Below are 23,439 nucleotides of genomic sequence, written 5' to 3' on the forward strand. Positions count from 1 at the left end.
CACAAGATCCTGAAGCCCGGCTGCTTTGGATGTACATGGAGTGGATAGGGAAGGGAAGAGGCCACTGAGCGGACCTAATCGATGTCTATCAGAATCTCAAGGAGAGGTGCCCAGAGGCTGGGTCCAGGCGCTTCCCGTTGCGCCCAACAGTAGGACAAGGTTTCTGCAACGGGCAGAAACTGATGCACAGGAAGAGCCACTTGAATATCAGGAAAAACTTGTTTACTGTGCAGTGAATGCACACTGGAACAGACTACCCGAAGAGGCTGTGGAGTCTCCCTCACTGGAGATATTCAGGAATCATTGGAATTCTGTGCAATGCACTCTAAGATCACCCTGCTTGACAGGGAGGTTGGACCAGACGACCCACTGTGGTCCCTTCCAACCCGACCCATTCTGTGATTCTTGGTTGTATTTCCAGCCAGAACCCCAAGACTGCTCCAATTCGAAGTTCTTTTTTGTTTCTTGATCAAGTGAGGTATTTAAACTTGGGACTACAAGGAGTACTGCACTGCTACAGAAAAAGCCGTCTTGTATCGGTCAGAATGATACTGTTATAAAAAATGCTGATACTGGAAAAATACAGGACAGCTGGCTCCATGCCCGTTTCAAATTGATAACTACATAAAAAGATGCATAATTAAAGCACCACACCAACAGCAAAATAAAACTGAGAAGAGCATTTCACAGGTGAAATCTCCAAAGTCTGAGAGTGCAGCAGGCGCAAAACACAGGCTCTAGAGTTACAAGCTGGCAAACATTACCTGACAGACATGGAACAACCTGGTTGTTGCTTCCCAAATGGGATCTTGCAGAGTCTCAGTGAAGGGTTCATGGCTCACCTGCAATACTGTATTACCTTTTAGCTTTATTGGCACCTGTCACTCACAGGCAACTCTAAGGCTGGGCACAGCATGTGGTCCAGGAGTTTAGAAGTTAAAAGTTCTCTAATAAAGATTTTTTTTTCCCCTCTTCTTCACTGAACAATTTTTCTATCAGGTTTATAACTGATTTCACCAGTATATTAATGGCATACTTGTCACTCCTATGATTATCCACATTAAAACCAATCACAGACCACTTCAAATCCATTCCTGGCTAAAAAACCCAAACTAAAACACATCAGAATTGTAGGAAGTACTAGTGCTGTGATACAGCATGGAATGTAGACATGTACCTTTATCAGTTTTATTAATTTGCAATACTGGGTTTAATGGAGATGGAAAGTTTACAATGCTCAAAAGATGCCTTATGGATGGTTTAACAAAAGCCGTATGGCTCCTCATGACAGAAAAGATGTGTCATTTAGTGTTTAGTGGCTAAATAATTTTTGTAAGAAATTCTCTTAACGTTTTTTCAACTAAGATCACAGATGTCCTGCAGACATTTAAAATATTTAGGGATGATAAAAATGTCTTCTATGGTTGTTAATTTTATAATGCCAAGTAAGGCATGTAATCAATAAAATAGCACAGAAGACTTTTTGTACTGCTATTTTTAATTACTACCTCTTGCAAAACTAGAAACTACTTAATATTGCAAGTAATTTTTTTAGCTGACTGACTTGATCCATTGTTAGTAAGGGCACACAGAAGTCATCCAGTATACTCTCTTTTGACTAAGCTACAAGAGCAATACATTGCGTCACAAAACGGACAAGTATTCTGGCAGCAAAGCAGGAAACTTCAGCTTACTCTAAAAATTAGAAAGCATATAATTTTTAAAGATGTAACGTAACTACAATTGGCATCAACTTCCTTAACAGTACTGTCTTGACACAACTTTTGGAGTATCAACAGACACAAAGACATCAGAGATGATGAAATGTCAGCAACAGAAATCTATCCCACTGCTCTGTCTACACAGCTCTGGTGCAAAGGCCACTGATACCAGGAATGAGATTTCAGTGTTTGATGATTCTGAGCCCGTAAGGGAAAGCACATACACAAATACTTGAGAGAGAAACATTAGAAGCTATAATATTTATTTAAAAAAGTGATATCAAATACAACCATATATATTCATGCCTATTTGGAAAGCATTTTCAAAATATTGAACAGTGCTGCCATTTTCCAGTCAAAACAATGACAAAGCATTTCAGCTTTCCCTTTTTAAATCTTTTCAGTATTCTATGCTTTATATACACAAAATAGGCAAAAATTATACAGGAATGCAGAGCCAAAGATGTGATATGGAAACAGTCTTGACAAAAAAAAATCTTACTGAAAATGATTTGTAAAATACACAATTATTAGGCAAGAGATGAAAAATTATTCCCTTACAAAATTGTAACTCTACACTGATTTGTACACAGGGGGTTTCATGTAGCAAAAAATAAAGTTTTATCAAAGCTTACATGCTTTAAAGACAAGATCAAGGTTTTTATCTTCTTCTTTTTTTTTTTTTTTTCATTTTGCTTTTGCACAGTGGCATTTAAATATTACATCCCTTTTTTTCAAACTCTTACAAGTCCCCTCCTGAATTCACCCAGTGGCTGTACTGAGGATGGGGGCAGATGAAAAGTGTAGTTATAATTATTTTTCTAAACAAAGAAAATAATGAATAAGTATTTTGATTTGGTGAAAGCAGTTGAAAAGTCACATGTACTAACTGTCTGAAGAACTGTAACTGGGGAAGGAGGTGACTATGGTAGGTTAAATACTCCAGCATTCCCTCCATCTCTAAAATACAAATAAGGCAAAATGTGTGTATGAAGATCAAAAACAATTATTGCAGAAAAGCTCATGCTTTTAAGATGAAAACCTGGATACAAGATAAAGCTATGAACTCCGAACTGAAGAATAAAATATTTGGACCCAGCCAATTTGAATGTATTAAGTCTTACTCTCACTTAAACAAGTGATTGTGTGTATGGAATACGTATGTAATTACTACATTCTGGACTTCTTTTCCCTCTTTTCTTTAATGATTTGTGAATAATTATCAAGATTTTCCAGGACCTAAGTTTGTTCTATGCGAGACAGTAATGGCTTACCAAGTGAACAACATTATTTTCTTTCTAAGCCCTTAAAAAAAGTTTCCACGTCAGTTTTTGTTTTCATTGGATTCTAATTTCAATTCCTTTAAAAGTGATGTGCTGGTAACGTGAATTGCAAAATAATACTTTTTTGTAAGGCTGAGTTTTAATTCTCTGATCCTGTTCCCCTATACTGTATTTTTCAGTACAAGGGTCATCGTTTTTATGTTTTCATCATTATTTGAACCAGTAATTAATACTAGAAAATTTTTCATTTTAGAACTGTAACATGTTCATTTTTAAGCCTGTCAATTTTGTAGTAAGACAAAGCAGCTTGTAAATGATAATATTTGTTTACTTGACACCTGCAGAGGCCATTTTAACTCCCCTCAACATTCTGTAAGTTTGTAAAAGAAACAATAGTCCAACATTAAAACACATCATAGATTTAAATTTGTATTGGTTATTTTCAAGTAATCTGTAAAATAATAAAGTATGACAAGTAAGAAGAGTACCTTAGCTGAAAATTACACTTAAATTTACTGCAGTTCTTTGAAGGGCACAGGAAGCCCAAATGTTAAAGTAAGCCAGTATCATACCATATTAGTTTCAGGTCTAGAAAAATTTAAGCATTTAAACAGCTCATATTTGTACTTGCTGCGCCTAACAAGAATTGCATGCAAGCATGATTGCATTACAACTCTTGTTCCTCCTGCCTTCACTGTAAGACCATGAAAGCACTTTGCAGAATTATACTTAGAGAAGTAATTTTGGAAGTTACATCACTCACTCCCCCTGCCCCTTTGATTTCTACTGGCAGAAAATCAAAGTTTATGTCACATGGATCATTCACTAGAAAATAGTAAAAACCTGTTGAATGAATTGAGTCTGAAATTCTCTCAAATATAATTCTGTAATTAAAACAAACAAACAACCCCCCCACCAAAACAAAAAAACAGTGTCTGCTCCCTTACAATGAACTTTGGCCTAAAGCTGTAACACGGGGAAAAACCCAACTCTTCAGCTTGCCAGGGTAGATAACATCAGAAGTACGCTCTAAATTATTAAATTGGAAGCATAGTTAAGACACACTGAGAACTGTTTATCATTGAAAGAATGCACACCAAAAAATGACAGCAGTGTTTTATTGACAGCTTCTTGGCAGGTCCAGACATTTGGAATGTGAGACCTGGGTTATAAAATATGTACTGTCAGCAATTAGCATGAGTTTTTTCCTTGGGTACAGTTCAAATAGAGACCATGTCACTCCCTGCAAGTCCTGATAGGAGGTTGTAGCATGGTGGATGTCAGCCGCATCTCCCAGGTTACCAAGTGACAAGATGAGAGGAAATGGCCTCAGTTTGTACTAGGGGAAGTTCAGGTTGGGTATCAGGAAGTATTTCTGCCCTGAAAGGGTTGTCCACCATTGGAACAGGCTGCCCAGGGAAGTGGTTGAGTCCCCTCCCTGGAGCTATTTAAAAGAGGTGTAGCTGTGGTGCTTAGGAACATTATATTTAGTGGTGGTTATTTCTTGCAGGTCTTTTCCAGTGACAGAATTATGTGAAATAACAGATGAATCTTAAATTCCTCTCTTGTAACTGCTTCCCTAGATAGATATACCTACATCATTCAACTTGACATTTCTCTAAAAATCAAACTGGTATTTGTTGAGTGACAGTGTTGCTCCACCGAAAGGGAAATGGTTGGCCCTGTGATCACTGACTCAGCTGCACCTTTCAGGCACTGACGTTTTATTTTCCTTCCACATTAAAATATTCAGGTGATGAAGTGATTTATGATGTGACATGAAAGTTCAAAGGCAAATCTCCATGTTTTAGTGATTATAAAATAATGTAGTTGGCCTGGGTTACAGTCAGTGAGATTTATGGGGCTGAGTTGTTGTTGTTTTGTTTTTTTTTTTTTTTAAATACAGGGCTTCTAGAGCAATAGAAATAATATTTTTATTATGTTTTCATAATAGAGGATAAAAGTTCTGAGTTCCAAGTACTGGCAGCAGATTGCCAGTCTACAGCTATTTATAAAAATGAGATTTATTTCAGAATTAGTTTATGGCACAACTAAAAAAGAAAAATTAAGCTGTGGTTAACTGATGAGAAAAAAAATTCAGTGCTTTAGATCTTTCTTGCTTTCAGTTTCATAGAAATTTCAAACTGAAAGCAGAAAAATCACACCCTGAAAAATACAGCATTTCAAAATGGCATATGCACACATGGACTTTTAAAGTCATTGCTCAGCTATATTAATCTGAGACATTACAAATAATTATAATGCTCATGACAGGATTATTAAAAAAGGACAAATCAGTTTTTAAAAAAAATCGTGCTCCCTCATGTCAAAATCCATACTGTGTAACACATACCAGTGGTTCTGGTGACATTGGTGAAAGTTCAGCACATAGATAAGAAAAACAGAATTTAGCCCAATTATGTATAATATAATAAAATAATATCCTAAGCTATCAGGAAACCATTGCTGTAAACAAATCTTTACTGAGAGGTAAGAGCCCTTTCATGTACAGTACTACTTGATGCTGAATGTGTATTTCCATCTAGCTACCATTCATTTTCTACTAATTTTATTTAAATGTTACTATTGTGCAAAGATGTAACTTTAGAATATTTTGATAAAGAAAATTGGGGTTATCTATGAAAGATTCTTAGAATGTCTGTGCTAACTGTTAATGCTTTAACTGGACTACAGCTTCTATACTCTATCTACAACATATTTCCATATAATTTATATGTAAACAGAATTTGTATTTCAAGCACCATTTAGGAAAATGAAACATCTCTCTTTTGTTGCACTGAAGTTCAAAGTCAGGTTTGGTCACCCTGTTACACATTCAACCTGGATATCAAAGCAAATGTCTTACAACCAATAGCATAAGCTATCTCACATACTTTGCTTCCCAATTTTTCTCAGGATCAGAAACAACATGATAAAAAATTGTAAGGTGCGTGAATAAAGGCCATTCCTGAAAAAACTGCAACATTCTAACAGACACTCATAGAAAGCATTTCAGAAAAAACATCCACGCAGGCATAAATATTCATTCTTAAAAGAGCTACAGGGGTCATTTCAGATTGCAGGAATGCACCTTATGTGTGTGGCACTGACTTTATGGCACCTAAATCCCCTCCTACTTTCTCCTAGACTCAGTTACAGCTCTTTCATACTGAAAGGCCAGAATGAAGGGTTGAGCTTGAAGAGGAAAAGACCCTGGAAGAGGTAGAAAATAAAACCTGTTCAACCTAATTGAGTATATGCTGCTTTTGAAGTAAAAAGACAGTGGTTTTAAGAAGAAAGAACATAAGAAAACAATAATTAAAAACAAACAAGAACAAAACCCCAAGCCAAACAAGGCAAGTTACCTACTAAACAACAGTATGTTAAACACGGACCTAAAATTTTACAATTGGTATTGAATGTAAAACCAAAATTTGTTAGAAAGTTAGAAATCACTGAAAGACTCAGGTGTACCATTACAGTCAACAATACACTGAAAATTTTGTCTTGAATTGAAAAGTATGAAATTTATGGATTCTTGTTTCCTGCAGAATGGATCATTTCAAAAGTGGACAGCAGGATCAAAAAGTCGACGTTAAGTCATTCATAAGAAACAATCACAAAATAAATTATTTAAGATGAATGGAATTTAATTACTCTCTCTATTTTAGAGTGATCTATTAAAAAGAATTTATGAGCATAACTCATTACTTGTATCTGTTTTTCCACTAGTACTGAAGAAAATAATTTGATGCTGTTTTCAGCACCATTTGTATCTTCTATAGAATTTTTAAAAACAATTTAAACTTGCTTTTTTAATGCAAGCTTTGAAAGCTTTACTTTTTTAAGTTACAGCTGCTACCCTTGTCTAACTTGGCGTGAATAGTTCCAGTAATTTTAACACCACTACTCTTGTGAGCAGATGTTTTGTAGTAGGAGTGCTACAGTTCTCTAAATTAGTGCAATCTTCTTTGTATTTGCAGATCCTCTCCAAACTGACCTCCAGCAGCCCTCTTTCATTCCTGCTTCCAGAACTCTGAAATGAACCCTGCTTGTGCAACATTCACACAGTAGAATTTTAATGGAGACTTAGCTTTTTGACAATAAGAGGGGAAAAAATGATGTTATTTCTCCTCTTCTGAATTCAAGTGGTTTCTAACAGACTCCAGAGACATATTCATGGCTGCTTGAAGCATGTCTTCTTCGCTCATATCACCTCCTAAAGACAATACATGCATACAAACTGTAATAAATTCACAGTTCTTAATTATAGTTAATGCTTTTGTTGTTCCTTTCATCCACACCCACCTTCTCCTATACCACTGACAAAACTGGTTCTGTTTTTAAAATCACTGAACTTTTTGCAAATAGCTTTTCACCAACCACAGTCAGTCTGTAACAGTACACACCAATTTTGGATCACCAATGCCTAAAACTGGTAAGGTCTACACATGTTCTTCTGAAAACTGGTTCCAGTAATTTTGTCAGATACTACTCCAAGTTGTCATACAACTTTAAAAGTAATTTAGAAAACAAACAGCTGGAGTAAAAGCAATGCTCTTCACTTTGAAATAAGATATTGACATTCAAAGGGAAACAGGCTTTTCAGGAAAGTGATCCTTTCCTTCACTGCCAATACAGTAATGGCTGTAATACACAATCTCAACGGCTGCTGAAGTGGTGAAATAGGCAGACAAGGAAAATTAAGAAACAACAGAAAGATGAAAAGACACATTTCAGTGTTGGATGTAAGGTTAAAAAACAGTACCTTCATCAGCTACTGGAGTGCTTGAGTTAAGAGTTGCTTTGTCCTGTAGGTTTGGGGTCTGATCTTGCTGCTGTAGCTGTTGTTGCTGTCTGAAAGTGTCATAAATTTATAAGAGAGTAAGATTAACAACAGCACAAGACCTGAATCAAATTCATTTCATTGTAAGGAAGGCCAGGAGTCGGAAGTAGAAGTTATTTAGTACAATAACAGCCCTGTGCCCAAAATCTCTTTCATTTCACCCTGCTAACCTTCAGATACCTATCTTCCCAGTATTATACTCCAAGCCACAAAGACTGTTTTCCCAGGATTCAGAAGCTCAGCATTCTTATCCTACCATGTGAAGTCTAACTCCTCCCATCCATAGCATTTCTCCTTGGTCTTTATTTTCTCTATTACTAGACGACAGAGATAAGGAGAATCTACAATAACTATTAAGAAGATACACCAGAACAGTAACAAAATATGTACAATGCTTTTGGGTGATGCACATGAGAAGCATCATTATCCAAAGCAAAGTCTTAGAGAAATAATACTTTTTGTTGGGAAGGTAGTTGCAGAAATTTACCGGATTTAATTTAAAATACTTCTATAATGTAGGTGTTATTTTCTTTTTTCACAGGACTTGCAGTAGTAGCAAGACTACTGCATTAATAACCAACACCCTCTTACTAGAGGTTTCTTTGTAGGAACCACCTGAGAATAGTAAAATTCAGGTACTGTTAGGAAATCATGTTAAGACAGAAAAGCTGAGCTGGACTTTGGTAAGAAACCCATCCACACCCCAAAAGCACTGAACAATACAACATGTACTTCCACATGCAGTTTTCTATCAGCTACTTTACTTTTCAAAATACGCTTGTCTCCTCCTTCGCAGTTCTTCTGAAGAAAGGGAGTCTGTCTGACTGCTGTGAGATGACTGAGGGACACTCTGTGGTAATGAGCCCGAGAGCTCACTTCGACGGCTACCTAAAAGCAGAACATGTCATTTCCTACTAATTATAGTAAAATGAAGTTAGTAAATGAAACATAACTTAAAAATGTCTTCAGACTTGAGAGAAGACAGACTTTTCTGACAACTAAGCACCTAGATTAACTTTGCTTGATACTCTCTCCCCTCCTTACCTTAGGACTGTTTCCCTTCTCTTCCGCCACCCTTTGCCAATTTGTTCTTCCTTCCTAATAATCAATGTCAACATGCAAGTTACAACTTTTCAAAAAGCAGGAGGGAGACAGCTACAGGCAATCCTGGATTGTCCTTCCATGCCTCAGACCAGTCTTTCCAGAGATACTGACACATGCCGGAAAAAGTGCCTGAAAAACTGATTCCAGGAGCTGCTTAAAGCACCGTAAGAAATTTAGATGAGCACTGTACCTTGAATGCTGAGCTGAATGGCTCTGCGAAGATCAGCTTCTTCATCCTCCATATCAATTTCCTGCCTACTTAGAGCCAGGGCTTTCTGAAAATTCTCTTCATCTTCATCTAACATGCCTGTTCCATCAAAAGGATGGTTAACTTCTATTGCTTGGTCCACATCACTTCTGGGTAGCCTGTGAAATTCAAGCATTTGCAGCAAAATTCAGACAGAAATTCTATTAGATGTTATCACGAGGTTTAAATTAGTATGTTTGGCCAATTTAGTTCTAGGTTTAACTTTAGGGAAAACATTTTTCTTGTGAAAGTCTGTTACATAAACAAGTATTTTCCTGATAACGGAAAAGCACAAAAGGGCTGCAAGCAACTGCAGAGCAACCTTAACACATATTTACCACACACTGACCTCTAAGGCAATGCACATGCTGACAAGAAGCTGTTAGATAGTAAATCATCAAAAATTATAAGCCCACAAAAAGCCGTGATACATGTTATTCAAACCTACTGCTACTTAAAACTGTTACACCAGCAGAAAAGAGTGCATATGGTCTCCTTCTCAGGAGGCGTTGAAGGCCACACTAAAGCAACAGAGTCCATGTAAACTGTACACGCTTTACATGTTACTGCTAATTATTCCATCAATTTACAACATCAGTTTAACTTTACAAAGAGGAAAAAAATAATTAATTCCTCTGATAAACCTAAAGCCTTTTTATCAGTATGCAATTTGTTCACTAAGAAAATTCAATGAAATCATTGCAGAATTGCATAAAGTACTAACTTTATATGGTTTCAAGGATGCTTTATATTAGCAGAATGCATCAAAAATGAGCAACACAACATTACAGCAAAATTATTCCATAAGGGAATGCTGTATGATTTATATGATGTGGAATTCAAAGATCAGTTTCTCATTCTTCTCTACTTATGACAGAATGCACAACCAGTCTTAATTCTAGAATACTGACTATTAACAATAGTTTATAAGATTTGCTAAACCCTTTTCCTCCCTAAGTAAAAAATCTGCACTGAATTATGCTTACGCACATGGAAAGACTCAATCCAAGGCAGCATTTATCCACTTAAAAATACACCATTTGTTGTCTTTCAGCTTGCTTTTACTGTGTGCAACAGCAGTAACCATTGAACTAAAGGTACTTTTTATTACTTCCAAATTACAAACCAATCACACTGAACATTATTAAAATAAAATTTTTATTTACCTTACCTCTGATCTCTTGACTGTGCTGCCTCTTCTCCGATCAGTTTTGGTCGCTGCATCTGCTGTACCCGAATCATCTGCAGTAGCTGATCAGCCTCACAGTCTGGCAGGTCACCTTTTACTACAAATATGGAATAACCTGAGAGAAAGAAATCATAAGTCTACAGAATTAAAGTGCAGATATCAACACTCTAAAACGCACGCTATATGGAATACAATCATGTGCAATTTAAGATGTAAGACTCTACCTTTCATAAGGACTTGGGTTATTTCACTCATAAAACTAAGGGTAATCAATTGAATACATAAGTTCTAAGAAATAATGATTATTACTTTTAATTAATGAGATTTAATATCTGCAAGTTACTATTACCTTCCTGTTGTAATTGAGCCAAGAAAAGTGCAAGATATGTATCTGATATTAGTTCTGGACCCATCAAGAGAGAGTTCAAGTTAAACCACTGTAATTAAGAAAAAAAAAGGTTGAGAGAACAAATTAGCATGAAGATTACTTGGCAATCCATTCCTGTACATTGTGGTAATTTTTTATTATGGAATATCCAAAAAAATCTCGTAAAATAAATTATCAAATAAAAGTTTTTTGTAACATAATACCTATACTGCTAAAGGTTACCCTTCAAATACTCTAACAGGCCATCTGAAGTGTGGAAATTACTGCATGCTCTCTCCCCTTACTGACTACTGGTACCAGGGAAACACATTAAAACAGATAATCCTTAACCATTGTATTTTGATTTATTTCAGACATCATTCCAAAATTCTGCTTAATCCTAGTTTTAAACCTGAGACTAATGCAGTAAGAAACCCATCATCAGTTAATGCTAGGTGTTAAGAAATTAATAGATACAGGAAACCGACATTAAGTTATTTCCATTACATACTTCCATTAAACATTCCACCTTTAATAGCTGGTGATGCTGAAAACTAGTGTTTACCCTTCTCTCAGATAATTTTTAAATGTAAAAATCAGGAAAAAATTTACTCAAATTTAATATGGTGAGAGTACAGCACTATATTACAACAGGGGACACTTTACTTAAGCATCCACAATTCATTTCTAGTTCCCCAAAGACCATAACTAGTAATCTATAACACTTCTAAACAGAAACAGTATTATACTTACATAAAACTTGTAGAGAGAAAACATATTCAATGTGAAACAAAACAGTCTATCTTTGAACCCCCGTATACATTTCAATGAAGCAGAAGAACTTTTTTTAGACCTACTCATTCAATATTATCCAGAAAGCACCACCTGAATTAGTGAGAATTCTATCTCCCTTCTCACAGAAATGCACTGATCTACCTAGACTTCCATATATGCACCCACACACCTGCAGCCAGGCCCATACAATAATATAAGTGACTATCTACCACCCTGTCATGCAATCATTGCATTTGCCAAAAACACTCTCTGCCACCAGGAAAGAGTAAAAAGACCAACCGTGTAGAAGAGTAGGGGAATAAAAAGTTCTCTAAAAAATCTGATGGACAGACTACAGCAACTTTTAAAAGACATTATGGAGGAAAAAGTTTTGTTAAACTAATTTTGCTTTAACTGTAACAGAGGAGAAGCAGGTCAAATAAATCTAAGTCAACCTATTTTGTCAAATTTTCTCATTACCCTCTAGATAACAGACACCTAGTATTGTCTTCATATGGTTACAAGCCACAGACAAAAAAGGAAAAAGGCCTCCCTTCTCTGGCTTAGGATGTATTGTGTTAGAATGCTCTCATAAAATTCCACCCTACATGGTTGCATTGTATAATAAGGAGCATTTCCAGAATTTTAAGAGAACACCCAGCCTTTTTTATAGCAAATAAACAAAAAATGCCTGTAAACATTAGCCATACTTTTAAACTAAAGCAGAACAGTAGAATTTAGTTTTCTCATTCACAGGTGATTTTTCTTTATTTTTTTAAAAATCTGGATGGCAACATAAGTAGCCAGAACTTGCAAAAATGAACCAAATGGGCAGATTCCTGTCCCACTATTACACATTCTAAAGGCTGTTTTCCATGAATGTTTTCCATGAAAAAAGGCTTGAAAAAACCAAACAGCAAAACAGCTCATGTTGTATAAAACCTTATGAAGTATGATCCAGAAAAATGATTGGCTACTGAAATAAAACACTGAATTGGTGTTGTAAGGGATGTGGATACGAACTGAGTTGGCACATACATACCATATACTAATGTGGCCATCTTAACCTTTAATAGATATTTTTTGTTTAGAATACAATTGTTTCAAAGCATTCTATAATAGTACAAAGTTGAGATTCTACGTCCCCAAACCTCATTCTAATGAATATTCTTTCGAGTATCCATTATTATCCATCAAAACCTTGAACCTTTCCTTATATCTACTGCCCATTTAAATAAACAAAATTACTTTAAAATGCCAATATCTTATTGTATTAAAATAAGTGTGAATTCTGTAGGGATCCTAATGTTTGTTCAGGATTCCCTACTCTCCTTGACCTGCCAGTACAATTTTTCTTCAGTATTTTATGCAGAGAAAAAAAAAAAAAAAAAAAAAAGGAAAATAGCTTAAGAAGTCACTACCAGACCCTACTAGAAGCTGTAGAAGACCCTACCAGAGCTGCAGCTCCCTGAAGGACAGATTCACTAGGGAATTGATCCTACAGTCTTTTCTCAGGCTAACATTTACAATGACCTGCCTGGCATTTTTGTGATAAAACAAACATTTACCTTTTTTTTTTAATATGGGATAGTATTAAACCAAACTGCAGCAAAAGCTTGCAAAAGGGAAGCACAATCTACTTGCAACCACTTTTCCACACCCATTTTTGATGTCAATTTTAAAATAAAAAAAGACAGTGTCACCTGTTTTCCTAACTTTCGAACAGTAAACCAGTGTTCCTTATAATTACAAATAAATGATTTTTCATTTCTGCAAAAAGAAAAACAAAAGGTATAAATAAAATTAAATATTCTAAAATCAGAGTACATAATACTGTTCAAGATCTTTGCTATCACTAATTTGAACTTTTATAATAAAGTGTCAGTAATACAAGCATTGATGTTACATGACAGAATATCCATACTGCTTTTATAACATTCAGGAAGTTGTTAATATTACCGAAATCTCCATATCCCTGTGATGCCAAGATAATAAAATATCTGAAGGCACAGAGGACAGATGTTCTCATGCACCCCCAAAAAGAAAAAAAAAAAAGAGAAAAAAGAAAAAAAATCAAAGCCAGGAGCTAATACAAACATCAAAATGCAACAGAGCATGAAACAGCAATTTTAAAAAAAGACATAGATAAAGAGTATTTTTTTTGTAAAACGAAAGATTACAAATATCAAGAGTATTTTTTTTTTTTTTTGTAAAATAAAAGCAGGGTGCTAAAAGAGACTTACATAGGATCAATCCCAAGTCTCTGGTACTCTGGGCTGTTGAAGAGGATTAGTTCTAAACCCCACACTTTCAAGGCATTGCTTATAACCTGTCAAAAAAAAGAACACTTTTCATGAGTCAGACCAGTTCAAACCTAAATTCAAGCAAAGCAACCATAACTCTACTACACTGAACAATTATACTGTTCTCATGAAACTTAGATTTCAAAACACTGCCAGGAAATCCAGGAATCACATTATTCAAAAGGCAGCTGTCATGAGTCTACATGCAAGCACAACACTCATATTTTATCTAAGCAGAAGTAACAAAACTAGGATTTAACCCAACTGTGTTAATGACCTTACTCCCCCAAACAAAGCTGTAATTCCACCTTCCACAGACACTTCATAAATTGTAATCTCTCTGCTTGCAATGCACTGCTCTGCCCTTACTTCCCCTTCCCCCATATAATCTCAATCTTTCTTCACAGTATCTGTTGGAAATTTTGTACCACTGGATTATCACAGGATCAGTCAGTTTATTGATCTGAGCACCAACTCTTTTACAATAACTCTTTAAAGCTACATGAAATAATGCTGTAAGAACTTCTAAGTTAGCAATCCAAATTCCTTTCAGCAAGCCAACTGTGCCTCAAATGACAAAGCAATGACAGGACAAAAAGCTAGAATGAGGAAGCATTTTTTTTTCAGCTACTGAAGCAGCCCAAAGATAGCAGGAAAGCCAAACTGTTAAAGGTTTCTTGCTAAAAAGAAAAACAACCCAGTCAGCCATAAGGAAGAGAGGCTCTTGAGGGAGTCTGGAGCACTGACAAGTACCACTGAAGGCTTGGGAGGCAGCCAAAGATGCCTAGAGTTCTAATGGAGGACAAAAGCCCCAATTTGGTGTTCAAAACTTTTGTTGTTGTTGTTCTGGTTTAAGTATTTATTATTGATTACTTTTCCCCTATGGCCTTAAAAAAACCAAGAACACCCCCAAAAAATCTGCAGATCACTGTGATAACACTGTAACCATTGCCAAGGGCTTTCCAGCCTATAATTTGAGACAGCAATCTGAATTCTGCTTTTTCACCTGCAGTCTGTGGGAGTCAATGTCTACACCTGAAGTGCCCACAAGAAACAGTTTAGAAGTCAAGCTTATTGCCAGCAGGTGTCATTTCACAGTTCCTGAATCCATGTTTCTCCTACGTATTTGAGGGCCCATGAACTGAAGAACTGCAAGTCACTGTTCTTAATGGAAAATACTCTGAACATTTGGAAGTCCAGCACCTAATCCCATTAAGGCCATAAACTGGTAACTAGATGGAAAAGCTCAATGCCATTTAAATTATATAAGAGAATATATATTGCATAAACAGAAAATGGTGTCAGAAGAAAGCTGTGCTTACTTGAATTGAGAAGAATCCACTATCATCCATGTTTACAGAAGGCTGCTGCTCGATGTGAATTTGGGAGGGAGAAAAGGGAAAAATGGTATAAGCATAAAAGGTCAAAAATAATTGAGTTTTGAAAAGAAATGTAGCTGCAGATTCTTAAAGCAACGACTTACGTCCTTGTCTGTAAGGCTAATGATTACAGTGCCCCAAATAGGCATATTAATTTAAATCTCAAACCTTTAGAGATGTTCAGTGCTTAAAGGACAGACAGACATGGGAATTTCTGCTCCTATCTGACACTGGCTTACAAGAACAAAAGGCAAATTACTGAACCTCCTTATCATGACTGATCTTCCTACTCGTAAGATGAAGGTGATGTAGATCTTTATAGAATTATTGTAAAACTGTACTAGTAATATTTGAAAATGCCACATCCAAGATGCATGAATGAAAAGGCCTGTATATTTAAAAAGCTTTAGCGCTAGAAAATTAACCTTGTCTAGCTATGCAGGAATAGCAGGTCTGGGCCAGACAATATTACATTTCAGGCAGTATCAAGCAACTTCAAATGAAGATAATTTTACCTGTAAAAATGTTCTGTATTCTTCACTAGATACTCCTCCCTCTGCCATTCTCATCCTTTCTTCCTCATCCAATTGCTGTGCAATGGAGGATAGCTCAACAGGACTAAAGTACTCCCCTTGTAGTAAATTATTCAGACAATGTTGAGCACACAGTGAGCCTTCTTGCTAATAACGGAAAAGAAAAAAAAACACCAATGGCAAAAAAGAAAAGAAGAAAAAACCCCAGGTTAATGCAAACTCCGTAAAATGACTCAACTGTTTCATTCTGGCAAAGTTCCTGCCCTCCCCACTCATGCAGAATTCCATATATTTTTTCAATGTATTACACTGTAAACTACAGAATACAATCCTCCCATCAACTTGATGGAAAAAAAACCCCAACATGCACACTACCTTATTTCCTTAAGAGAAATAAATTTCATGTAAGAATTGTTCTTGAAAACCCATAAATATTGCCAATGATGCAACAAATCACACAGAGACTCTGCAGCCACCAGAACAATGGATTCTATCCTCTTCCAAAACATCAATACATGAAAATCAAACAGTTTAGACTTCTACTTCCTAGTTACAAACGTTTTCTATAATAGACACTCTCATTACTTTTTAACTTGTCTCCCCTTCCAGGTGTGGCTATTGACAACCTGCTCTCCACGTTATTGCCAAAAAAATTATTAGGAGCTGCAGGAACAGTAAAGCTCCTTTTCCATACTCCATGAAATTTACATATAGGAAGTAGATAAAATAAGGTCATACCACTAGTTTGAAAATCTTGAAAACAAGAAAAAAATTATTAAATTCAGCATATTAAACAATGAAAACATTTTTTATTGAAAGACCATTAAAATAAAAAAAGCATTTCAGATACTTTGTTACATATCCAGCACATTACAGGTAATAGAACGGTAGTGTAACATTTTTAAAACATCAGCACAAATTTTAAAAGAGCTAATTGACAATGTCAGTCATGATTTTGTAGTACAAATTAAAAAAAAATCTCTAATCTGAATGAATGCATGACAGGCTCTATTGTTTTCATCTGTAAGAAAAAATACAACCTCATTAAAAACTGTAAATCATTGTAAACCAATCAAAGTAGTTTCCCACAAAAAGCAGCCTTTTTCTACAAATAACTGTAATTACAGGTGCAAGACAAGTAACATCAATTTTAAAATACTGCTTTTCTCTTTTGTTTTAATCAGTCTTCATTTTTATTTACATTAATAACTCTACTACACATGCTCTTTGTTAAAAACAAAACCCCTCAAGAACAATACAGAACACCCCTCCCTCAAGCCAGACCCACAGAAACTAAGAATACAAGAGTATGCCTTTGAAGAATGTTCTTTAAAATCCCATAAAAGCACCATACAAATCATGTGTAGAACTCTCCCATGATCTCCCTTACAGCTGAAACCTCGAAAGCTCCCTTTAGTCCAGAATTTTCCTATGGCTTCATCACTCAGTTGAGCAATGAGTCATTAAAGCTACACTGGCTGTACAGCCAGGCTTCAATGGAATCCAGAAACCTCCTCCAGCTTGTGCCCTTCCTGCAACCAGAAACTCAAGACTAAACACCAGCTGCTGTCCCTCTGGGACCACATCCCTACTGCTGGCCATATGACAAAACTGTAACAGAAGAACCTGCTCAACAATCACAGGCTTCCCCACTAGAATTATGTGAAACTGGTTTAGAAACAGAGAGATAGTAAAATACCAGTGAAAATTAGTTGCATTACATGCTTACATCCTAATTTCACTAAAAGGACCTTTCTGTACTTACACAGTATAATCTGAAAGTAATAGACTTTAATTTTCATATGTAAAAGTTATACACATTAAGTGCCAAATGCAGAAACCAGATCCTACAATATTTAACTGTAGGATTAACAAACTTCCACTGTTTTGTGCAGACAACATTGCTTCTTTTCCATATCCTGAAATCCCCTCATCGAAACCTCTCCCGACATAAAATGCTGCCCTGCTTTCAATGTTTTCAATCACTTGTATCTTATCAAGGAAAGGACAAAGTTCTAAGACTGGGACTCCTGAAGCCCCATACTTAAATCCTACTTTCTGCAACTGTAACTTCTCTCTATAAGTGCCACACTGCTGGTTGTTTTATTAGATCTTCTTAATAAATACCAAGTTTCTTGTGTCTTTTTATCAAAACAACTGGGATATGCAGACTCAGGAACATGCAGCACTTCAAAATATTTTGACAGTACTTGATGGGGGAAAAATACCCCTTAAGAAAAAAAAGACAGTAATTCAGATTTTCCCTAAAATAGTAACAGAATAAAAATATTTGGTGCTCCAACTTAAAACACATTCAAGAGCAACTTTTTAGCTGTGTTACTTACTTACCGGGGAGCAAGTTTGTTTCACATGTGAGGCTGTCAACTCACCCTTCCCCAGTATGCGTAGGAATTACAAGTTACCATCACCTTGCAACTGTGAATGTATTTATTATGCTTTGTCACTTCCATTTCGTAAGTTTTGTTATTAAGCTAGAAAGCAACTTGGTAATAAAAAGTTAATTCATACTGCGATAGGCTAGGCCACATAAGAGAAGAGTACATTTCATTAAACTGTTTTCAAAGCCAGATTGAAGGTCACTGAAGCAGAGGCCACCACAGCTGAAATCCAACACTCCACCTCTGAACAGCAGCTACTTAACAACACAACACTTGCCAAATTTTGCAACCCAAACTTACTCAGAAAGAATATTCCCCAGTTTTGACGGATTTCAGAACAGCAATTTTTAAAAGGAAGATACACACCTATCTTACTTGACTTAAGGAAACCAATCCTACACATCAAAACAAAGTAACAGAACTAACGTTAAGATTAACACAATAAAGTTGAAGAGACATTGGCAAAGCACAAGAAAAAAATCCAATAATTATTTGAACGGCATTAAAACAGAAACAGGTCATGTTTAGGAACCAGGATAAATCACAGCAGTTCACAGAAGCATTTGTCCTCCAAAACAGGAAATACTGTTCGGCACACCGAAGCGCACTACATGAACTGCGATTTCCTTAGCGGCTCTCCCATTCCTGCTCATTACACAAGCACAGCCAAGCCAGGCTCGGTGACGAGATGGGTCTGAGAGCAAAGGACAGCCCTGTCCGCCGCTGTATATCCTCATACTCATTTCTCAGCCATGCGAGCAAGATCTCTCTCAAGAAACACGAGTAGCTGCAGCCTACGCCTCCCCACACTCGGGGGCTGTTTCTGCAGTCCCCAGAACATAGTCCCCACGCCAAAGCGGGCGCTGAGGCTCAGCCCTGACTCTCCTTTCCCTGCAGGGCCGGCAGCGTCCGGCTGGGACGGGCCATAGGCACAGGCACCGTGGCGCGAGGGCTCCGGCTCTCCCCCGAGGCAGAGGACAAGCCACCGCCTAAGGTTACAGGGGTGCCAGGGAGGGGCAGCGCGGCCCGGCCCGACATCGGCCGAGCACACTGCGGGGGCTCTGGGGGCTGCCCCGCGGATCAGCGGGGGACGGGAGGCCCAGCCACCGCCCCAGCAGCGCTTCAGAGAGAGCTCGCGCGCCTCCCCCGCCTCGGCGGCCCGGACAGCCACAGCCGACGGCGCTGTGGCCATCGGCGGGCGGGCGGCGGGACCCGCCCGGCCCTGCTTCACTCACTCACCCGCTCGTGGAAGATCGACTCCATGTTTACTGTGGCGGTCGCAGCCCCCGCCCCACGTGACTCCCCCGGCCAATGGCAGCTCCCGCCGCCCCCGGCCCCGCCGGGCAGGCCCCGCCGGCTGCGCCCGGCCCGCCCGCCGCGCTGACGCCCCCTGCCGGGGAGGAGGCCGGCAGGCCGAGCTGCCGCTGGCCGCGAGCGCCCTCGCGCGGCGGCCGTGTCCGCAGGGAGCGACACGCGCCGCCGGCTGGCCCCTCCGCTGGAGAGCCCCGCACCGGGCCCGAGCCGCCTGCCCCGCACCGGGCCCGGGCCGCCTGCCCCGACACCGGGCCCGGGCCGCCTGCCCCGACACCGGGACCGAGCCGCCTGCCCCGACACCGGGACCGAGCCGCCTGCCCCGCACCGGGCCCGGGCCGCCTGCCCCGCACCGGGCCCGAGCCGCCTGCCCCGACACCGGGCCCGGGCCGCCTGCCCCGGCACCGGGCCCGAGCCGCCTGCCCCGCACCGGGCCCGAGCCGCCTGCCCCGACACCGGGCCCGGGCCGCCTGCCCCGGCACCGGGCCCGAGCCGCCTGCCCCGCACCGGGCCCGGGCCGCCTGCCCCGCACCGGGCCCGAGCCGCCTGCCCCGCACCGGGCCCGGGCCGCCTGCCCCGCACCGGGCCCGAGCCGCCTGCCCCGCACCGGGCCCGAGCCGCCTGCCCCGACACCGGGACCGAGCCGCCTGCCCCGCACCGGGCCCGAGCCGCTCGTCCCCGCACCGAGCGCAGCAGCGCCCGGCACCGCCCGCTCCTGCCTTGTGCTCACCAGCAGCTCGCCCCTCACACCCACCTTGTCCGCTCACAAAGCGGCAGTACCCGCTTAACCACTATTCCAAACAAGACTACAGAGGAAATCCAAAAAGCAGCTTAACCAGGTTCAGTAAAAAAACCCCAAAAGACCCCAACAAAGAATTGCCAGTCACATTATGGGTTTATGGAAATATTCCTTAAAAGGCTAGTTCATGAATCAGCTATAAACACATGGACTGCACACCATACACAACAATAACAACATAAATGACTTTTGCATAGTTTATTCTATAATTCTTCCTCTCTTTTCCAGAGTAGGGAACAAATTTCTCAACTCTTATGGACTAATGGAATTCCTGAACACATATTAAGTCATGTAATTAAATCAACTTCAAAAAGTAACACCAGAAATTAAACTAGCACTGATGAATTGCAGATGTCCTTTACTGTAGTATCCTCTCAGGGTAAAAACCATATTTCTGTTCTTTCAATGTGTGAGATAAGATGATGAATCAAACAAAAATGTCTTCCTTTTCATCATCAGCTTTTATCTCCATGTTACTTCTTCACCAGGCTTCAACTCCCTGTGTAGGAAAAAAAAAACAACAAAACTAAACCAAGAGGGAAGAGAATAAAATTAGTATCTTTCTTTTTAGTAAAATTATTAATAAACGTAAGTATTTATTTGTGTCATATTTAAAAATACCTTAATTTTGAGATTTATGTAAAAATTTAACTTCCTTTGCAACTGTTGTTAGTGAAAAATCTTTCCATACTGATAAACTTTCTCCTTTCTTTCAAAAGCTTCAATGGATTGACTCCTCTGAATTTCCATTCATTTAAATGAAAGCACAGAACAGTGGACTTCTAAGGAGTTGACAGACTTTTAATTGGATCTAAAATGAAAAATTCCACTTCTTCTAAATATAATAATTCATTACTTTACTGGAAAGACAGGTGTGAAAGCAAAAGGGATTTTTACAAAAGGGGTGCTGACATAGCAGCCCAACTTCATTAACAAAAGCATTAAGAAAAGTGCTTAGGCACCAGTGGGGTAGATTATGTCAAAAGCTTTCTTTCTTACTCAAAAGTAATTTAGGTGACGCCAGAGGTGGGAAAAAAAAATCCACTGGCAAACTGATAGCACTCCTACTATCAGTTAACGCAACATCTCTTTTTCCCCCCCTCTTTTTTGTTAACATGATGATCTAATATGGAATTAAAACTGACACAGATGAGTCAGTGTCTGAAGTTCTCTGATGTAAACTCTCCCTGAGAAGTCACAGCCAGAAAACCTGAACTGATCAGTGCTTATAATCACATCGTTCAGTGAAGATACAGCAGCGTGGGTGTTAATTTTCAAGAATATGGTTATTATTTTTAAGTAACACACTTATAAAGTATTTGGTTAAAAAGTGCTGCGATAATTTTAAAAGAGAAAATTAAAACTCAAGCACTGTGTTTCCTGCTGAAGTTTCAGAGTCAAAATAATGGTTTCATATTTCATGACCAAGAACTTGACAGCAGTTAATGATCCTTTCTTTCATGAAGATAGGTCCTAAAGATTCCATTTTCAGAGAGTATTATTGACCTAAAACACTTCATAAATGCTTGATGTTTTTAGGGCTTTCTTCCCTTTTTTCGGTTATGCTTATAACTCTAAAAAAGAACTGAGAAGCACTTTGAAAAATAACTCTATATAAGAAGCATCTTAAAGCATTTAAAGCATTATAAAGCAGACCTTTTATATAATAAGCTCCTGTTTCTGAAGGCAGACAATCTTTCATCATTCCATCTGTCCAAATAGCATCCAATCACAAATCCTAAGGGAACAAGGATGTGAACCCAGTGTTCACGCACAGCTTGGGCGAAATTCACCATGACTGCTAGAAAGAAAAGCATAATAGGTAATAATAAATCTGCACTTGGAAACTGTTACTTGCTTGGCACGTTTACTCTCACTTACTAGGATTCTACAATGACATTACATACATGAGGGCTATCAAACACTTCCTAGGAGAAACACACTATTCTCAAACCTGTACCTGGGTTTCTTAGAAATAATCCTAACTGTTGACCCTGGAAAAAAAGGATTTCATCCTAAAACAGGAGAGAAATAGAATCTCTCTTTAATTTAGTCATTAAAGCAACTCTACAGAAGTTTGCTGCTCTGTAAAACTCCTGTAGATGGACACTGTTACCCGTGTCAAGTCTCAGAGACAAGTTGTATATTTAGCGGGGAGCTGACAGATAAGTAAGGACATTTGTAAAGTAAGTAAGAACACTTCTAAAATCAGACTTCTTGGGGTTGGAATGGACCTCTGGAGATCATCCAGTCCAACCTCTCTGCCAAGGCAGGATCACCTGAAGCAGATGACACAGGACCACATCGAGGTGGTTTTTGAATGTTTCCAGAGAGGGAGACTCCACGACCTCTCTGGGCAGTGCTCTGCCACCCTCAATTTATAGAAGTTCTTCCTCGCCTTGAGGCAGAACTTCTTGTGTTTTAGTTTATAGCCATTGCTCTTTGTCCTGTCGCTAAGCACCAATGAAGAATCTGGCACCCGCCTTTGAGGTATTTACATGCATTAATCAAATTCCCCTCGCAGTCCTCTTTTTCAGACTGAAGAGGCCCAGCAAACCTTCCCAACCCGACCCAACCCAAGCCTTCCAGATCAGGGAATTACAGGAGACACCAGTGAAGTCTGTCACACACGCAGCCGCGGGCTCGGAGCGCCGGCCGGGCCCCGAGGGCGAGCACCGCCGCCGTTCCCGCCGCGGCCGCTGTGGGGCGGCTCGGCACCCGCACTGCGGGAGCGGCGGGAGGCGCTGCCATGCGCCCCCCGGCCCGGCCCGGTCCGGGCGCTGACCCGCGACAAGGCCCCGCCACCTCCCGGCTCAGCCTCCTCCGGCCTGCCCGGGACCCCGACCGCCCTTCCAAGGGCAACAGCGCCATAAAGCCTCACGGCTGAGGGGCGCTTCCGCCCGCCGCCGTGTCCCGGCCGAAGGGGTAGGGGACAGGGCGAGGCGCTCCCAGGGAGGTCCGACAGGGATTCCGCCCCCAGCGCCGCTCCCGCCCCGCGCGCGACCCCCCCCCCCCCCCCCCGCCGTTACCGCTGCTCGCACCGGCGCCGCGACCCGCAGCGGCCGCGCCAAGGGCACCGGGAACGGGCGGGCCGGGCCGGACCACGGGCTGCGCAGCGGCGGGGGAGGAGCGCCCTCCCCCCGCGGGCTGGCGGTGGTGCCGCCCGCTGCCCTTCCGCCCGCTG

The 23,439-nt window shown here is 39.7% G+C and overlaps 2 protein-coding genes across 6 annotated transcripts; both read right to left on the minus strand.

Annotated features, from left to right (window-relative positions):
* Window positions 1–1,953: 1,953 nt before the first annotated feature.
* ATXN3 (ataxin 3) lies at window positions 1,954–19,453 on the minus strand. Of its 2 annotated transcripts, none has more exons than XM_066188684.1 (11): window positions 19,385–19,453; window positions 15,729–15,893; window positions 15,157–15,201; window positions 13,775–13,860; window positions 13,235–13,301; window positions 10,740–10,827; window positions 10,373–10,505; window positions 9,145–9,320; window positions 8,615–8,738; window positions 7,773–7,861; window positions 1,954–7,223 (listed from the first exon to the last, which is right to left on the minus strand). In XM_066188684.1, the coding sequence occupies exons 1-11, from the start codon at window positions 19,406–19,408 to the stop codon at window positions 7,129–7,131; spliced, it is 1,092 nt and encodes a 363-aa protein (XP_066044781.1). In that variant the 5' UTR covers window positions 19,409–19,453; the 3' UTR covers window positions 1,954–7,128. The 2 variants fall into 2 exon arrangements, with proteins under 2 accessions (XP_066044781.1, XP_066044782.1); XM_066188685.1 differs by having other exon boundaries at window positions 7,137–7,223; window positions 8,615–8,734.
* Window positions 19,454–20,438: 985 nt separating this feature from the next.
* Window positions 20,439–23,401, minus strand: NDUFB1 (NADH:ubiquinone oxidoreductase subunit B1). Of its 4 annotated transcripts, none has more exons than XM_066188686.1 (3): window positions 23,297–23,401; window positions 21,912–22,056; window positions 20,439–20,754 (listed from the first exon to the last, which is right to left on the minus strand). In XM_066188686.1, the coding sequence occupies exons 2-3, from the start codon at window positions 22,049–22,051 to the stop codon at window positions 20,718–20,720; spliced, it is 177 nt and encodes a 58-aa protein (XP_066044783.1). In that variant the 5' UTR covers window positions 22,052–22,056; window positions 23,297–23,401; the 3' UTR covers window positions 20,439–20,717. The 4 variants fall into 4 exon arrangements, with proteins under 4 accessions (XP_066044783.1, XP_066044785.1, XP_066044784.1 ...); XM_066188688.1 differs by having other exon boundaries at window positions 21,912–22,053; window positions 23,297–23,395; XM_066188687.1 differs by having other exon boundaries at window positions 23,285–23,378.
* Window positions 23,402–23,439: the final 38 nt, after the last annotated feature.

The sequence above is a fragment of the Chamaea fasciata genome, unplaced genomic scaffold (genome assembly GCF_029207755.1).
Source record: "Chamaea fasciata isolate MVZ Bird 193981 ecotype frontalis unplaced genomic scaffold, bChaFas1.0.hap1 SCAF_7, whole genome shotgun sequence".
Taxonomy (NCBI): Eukaryota; Metazoa; Chordata; class Aves; order Passeriformes; family Sylviidae; genus Chamaea; species Chamaea fasciata.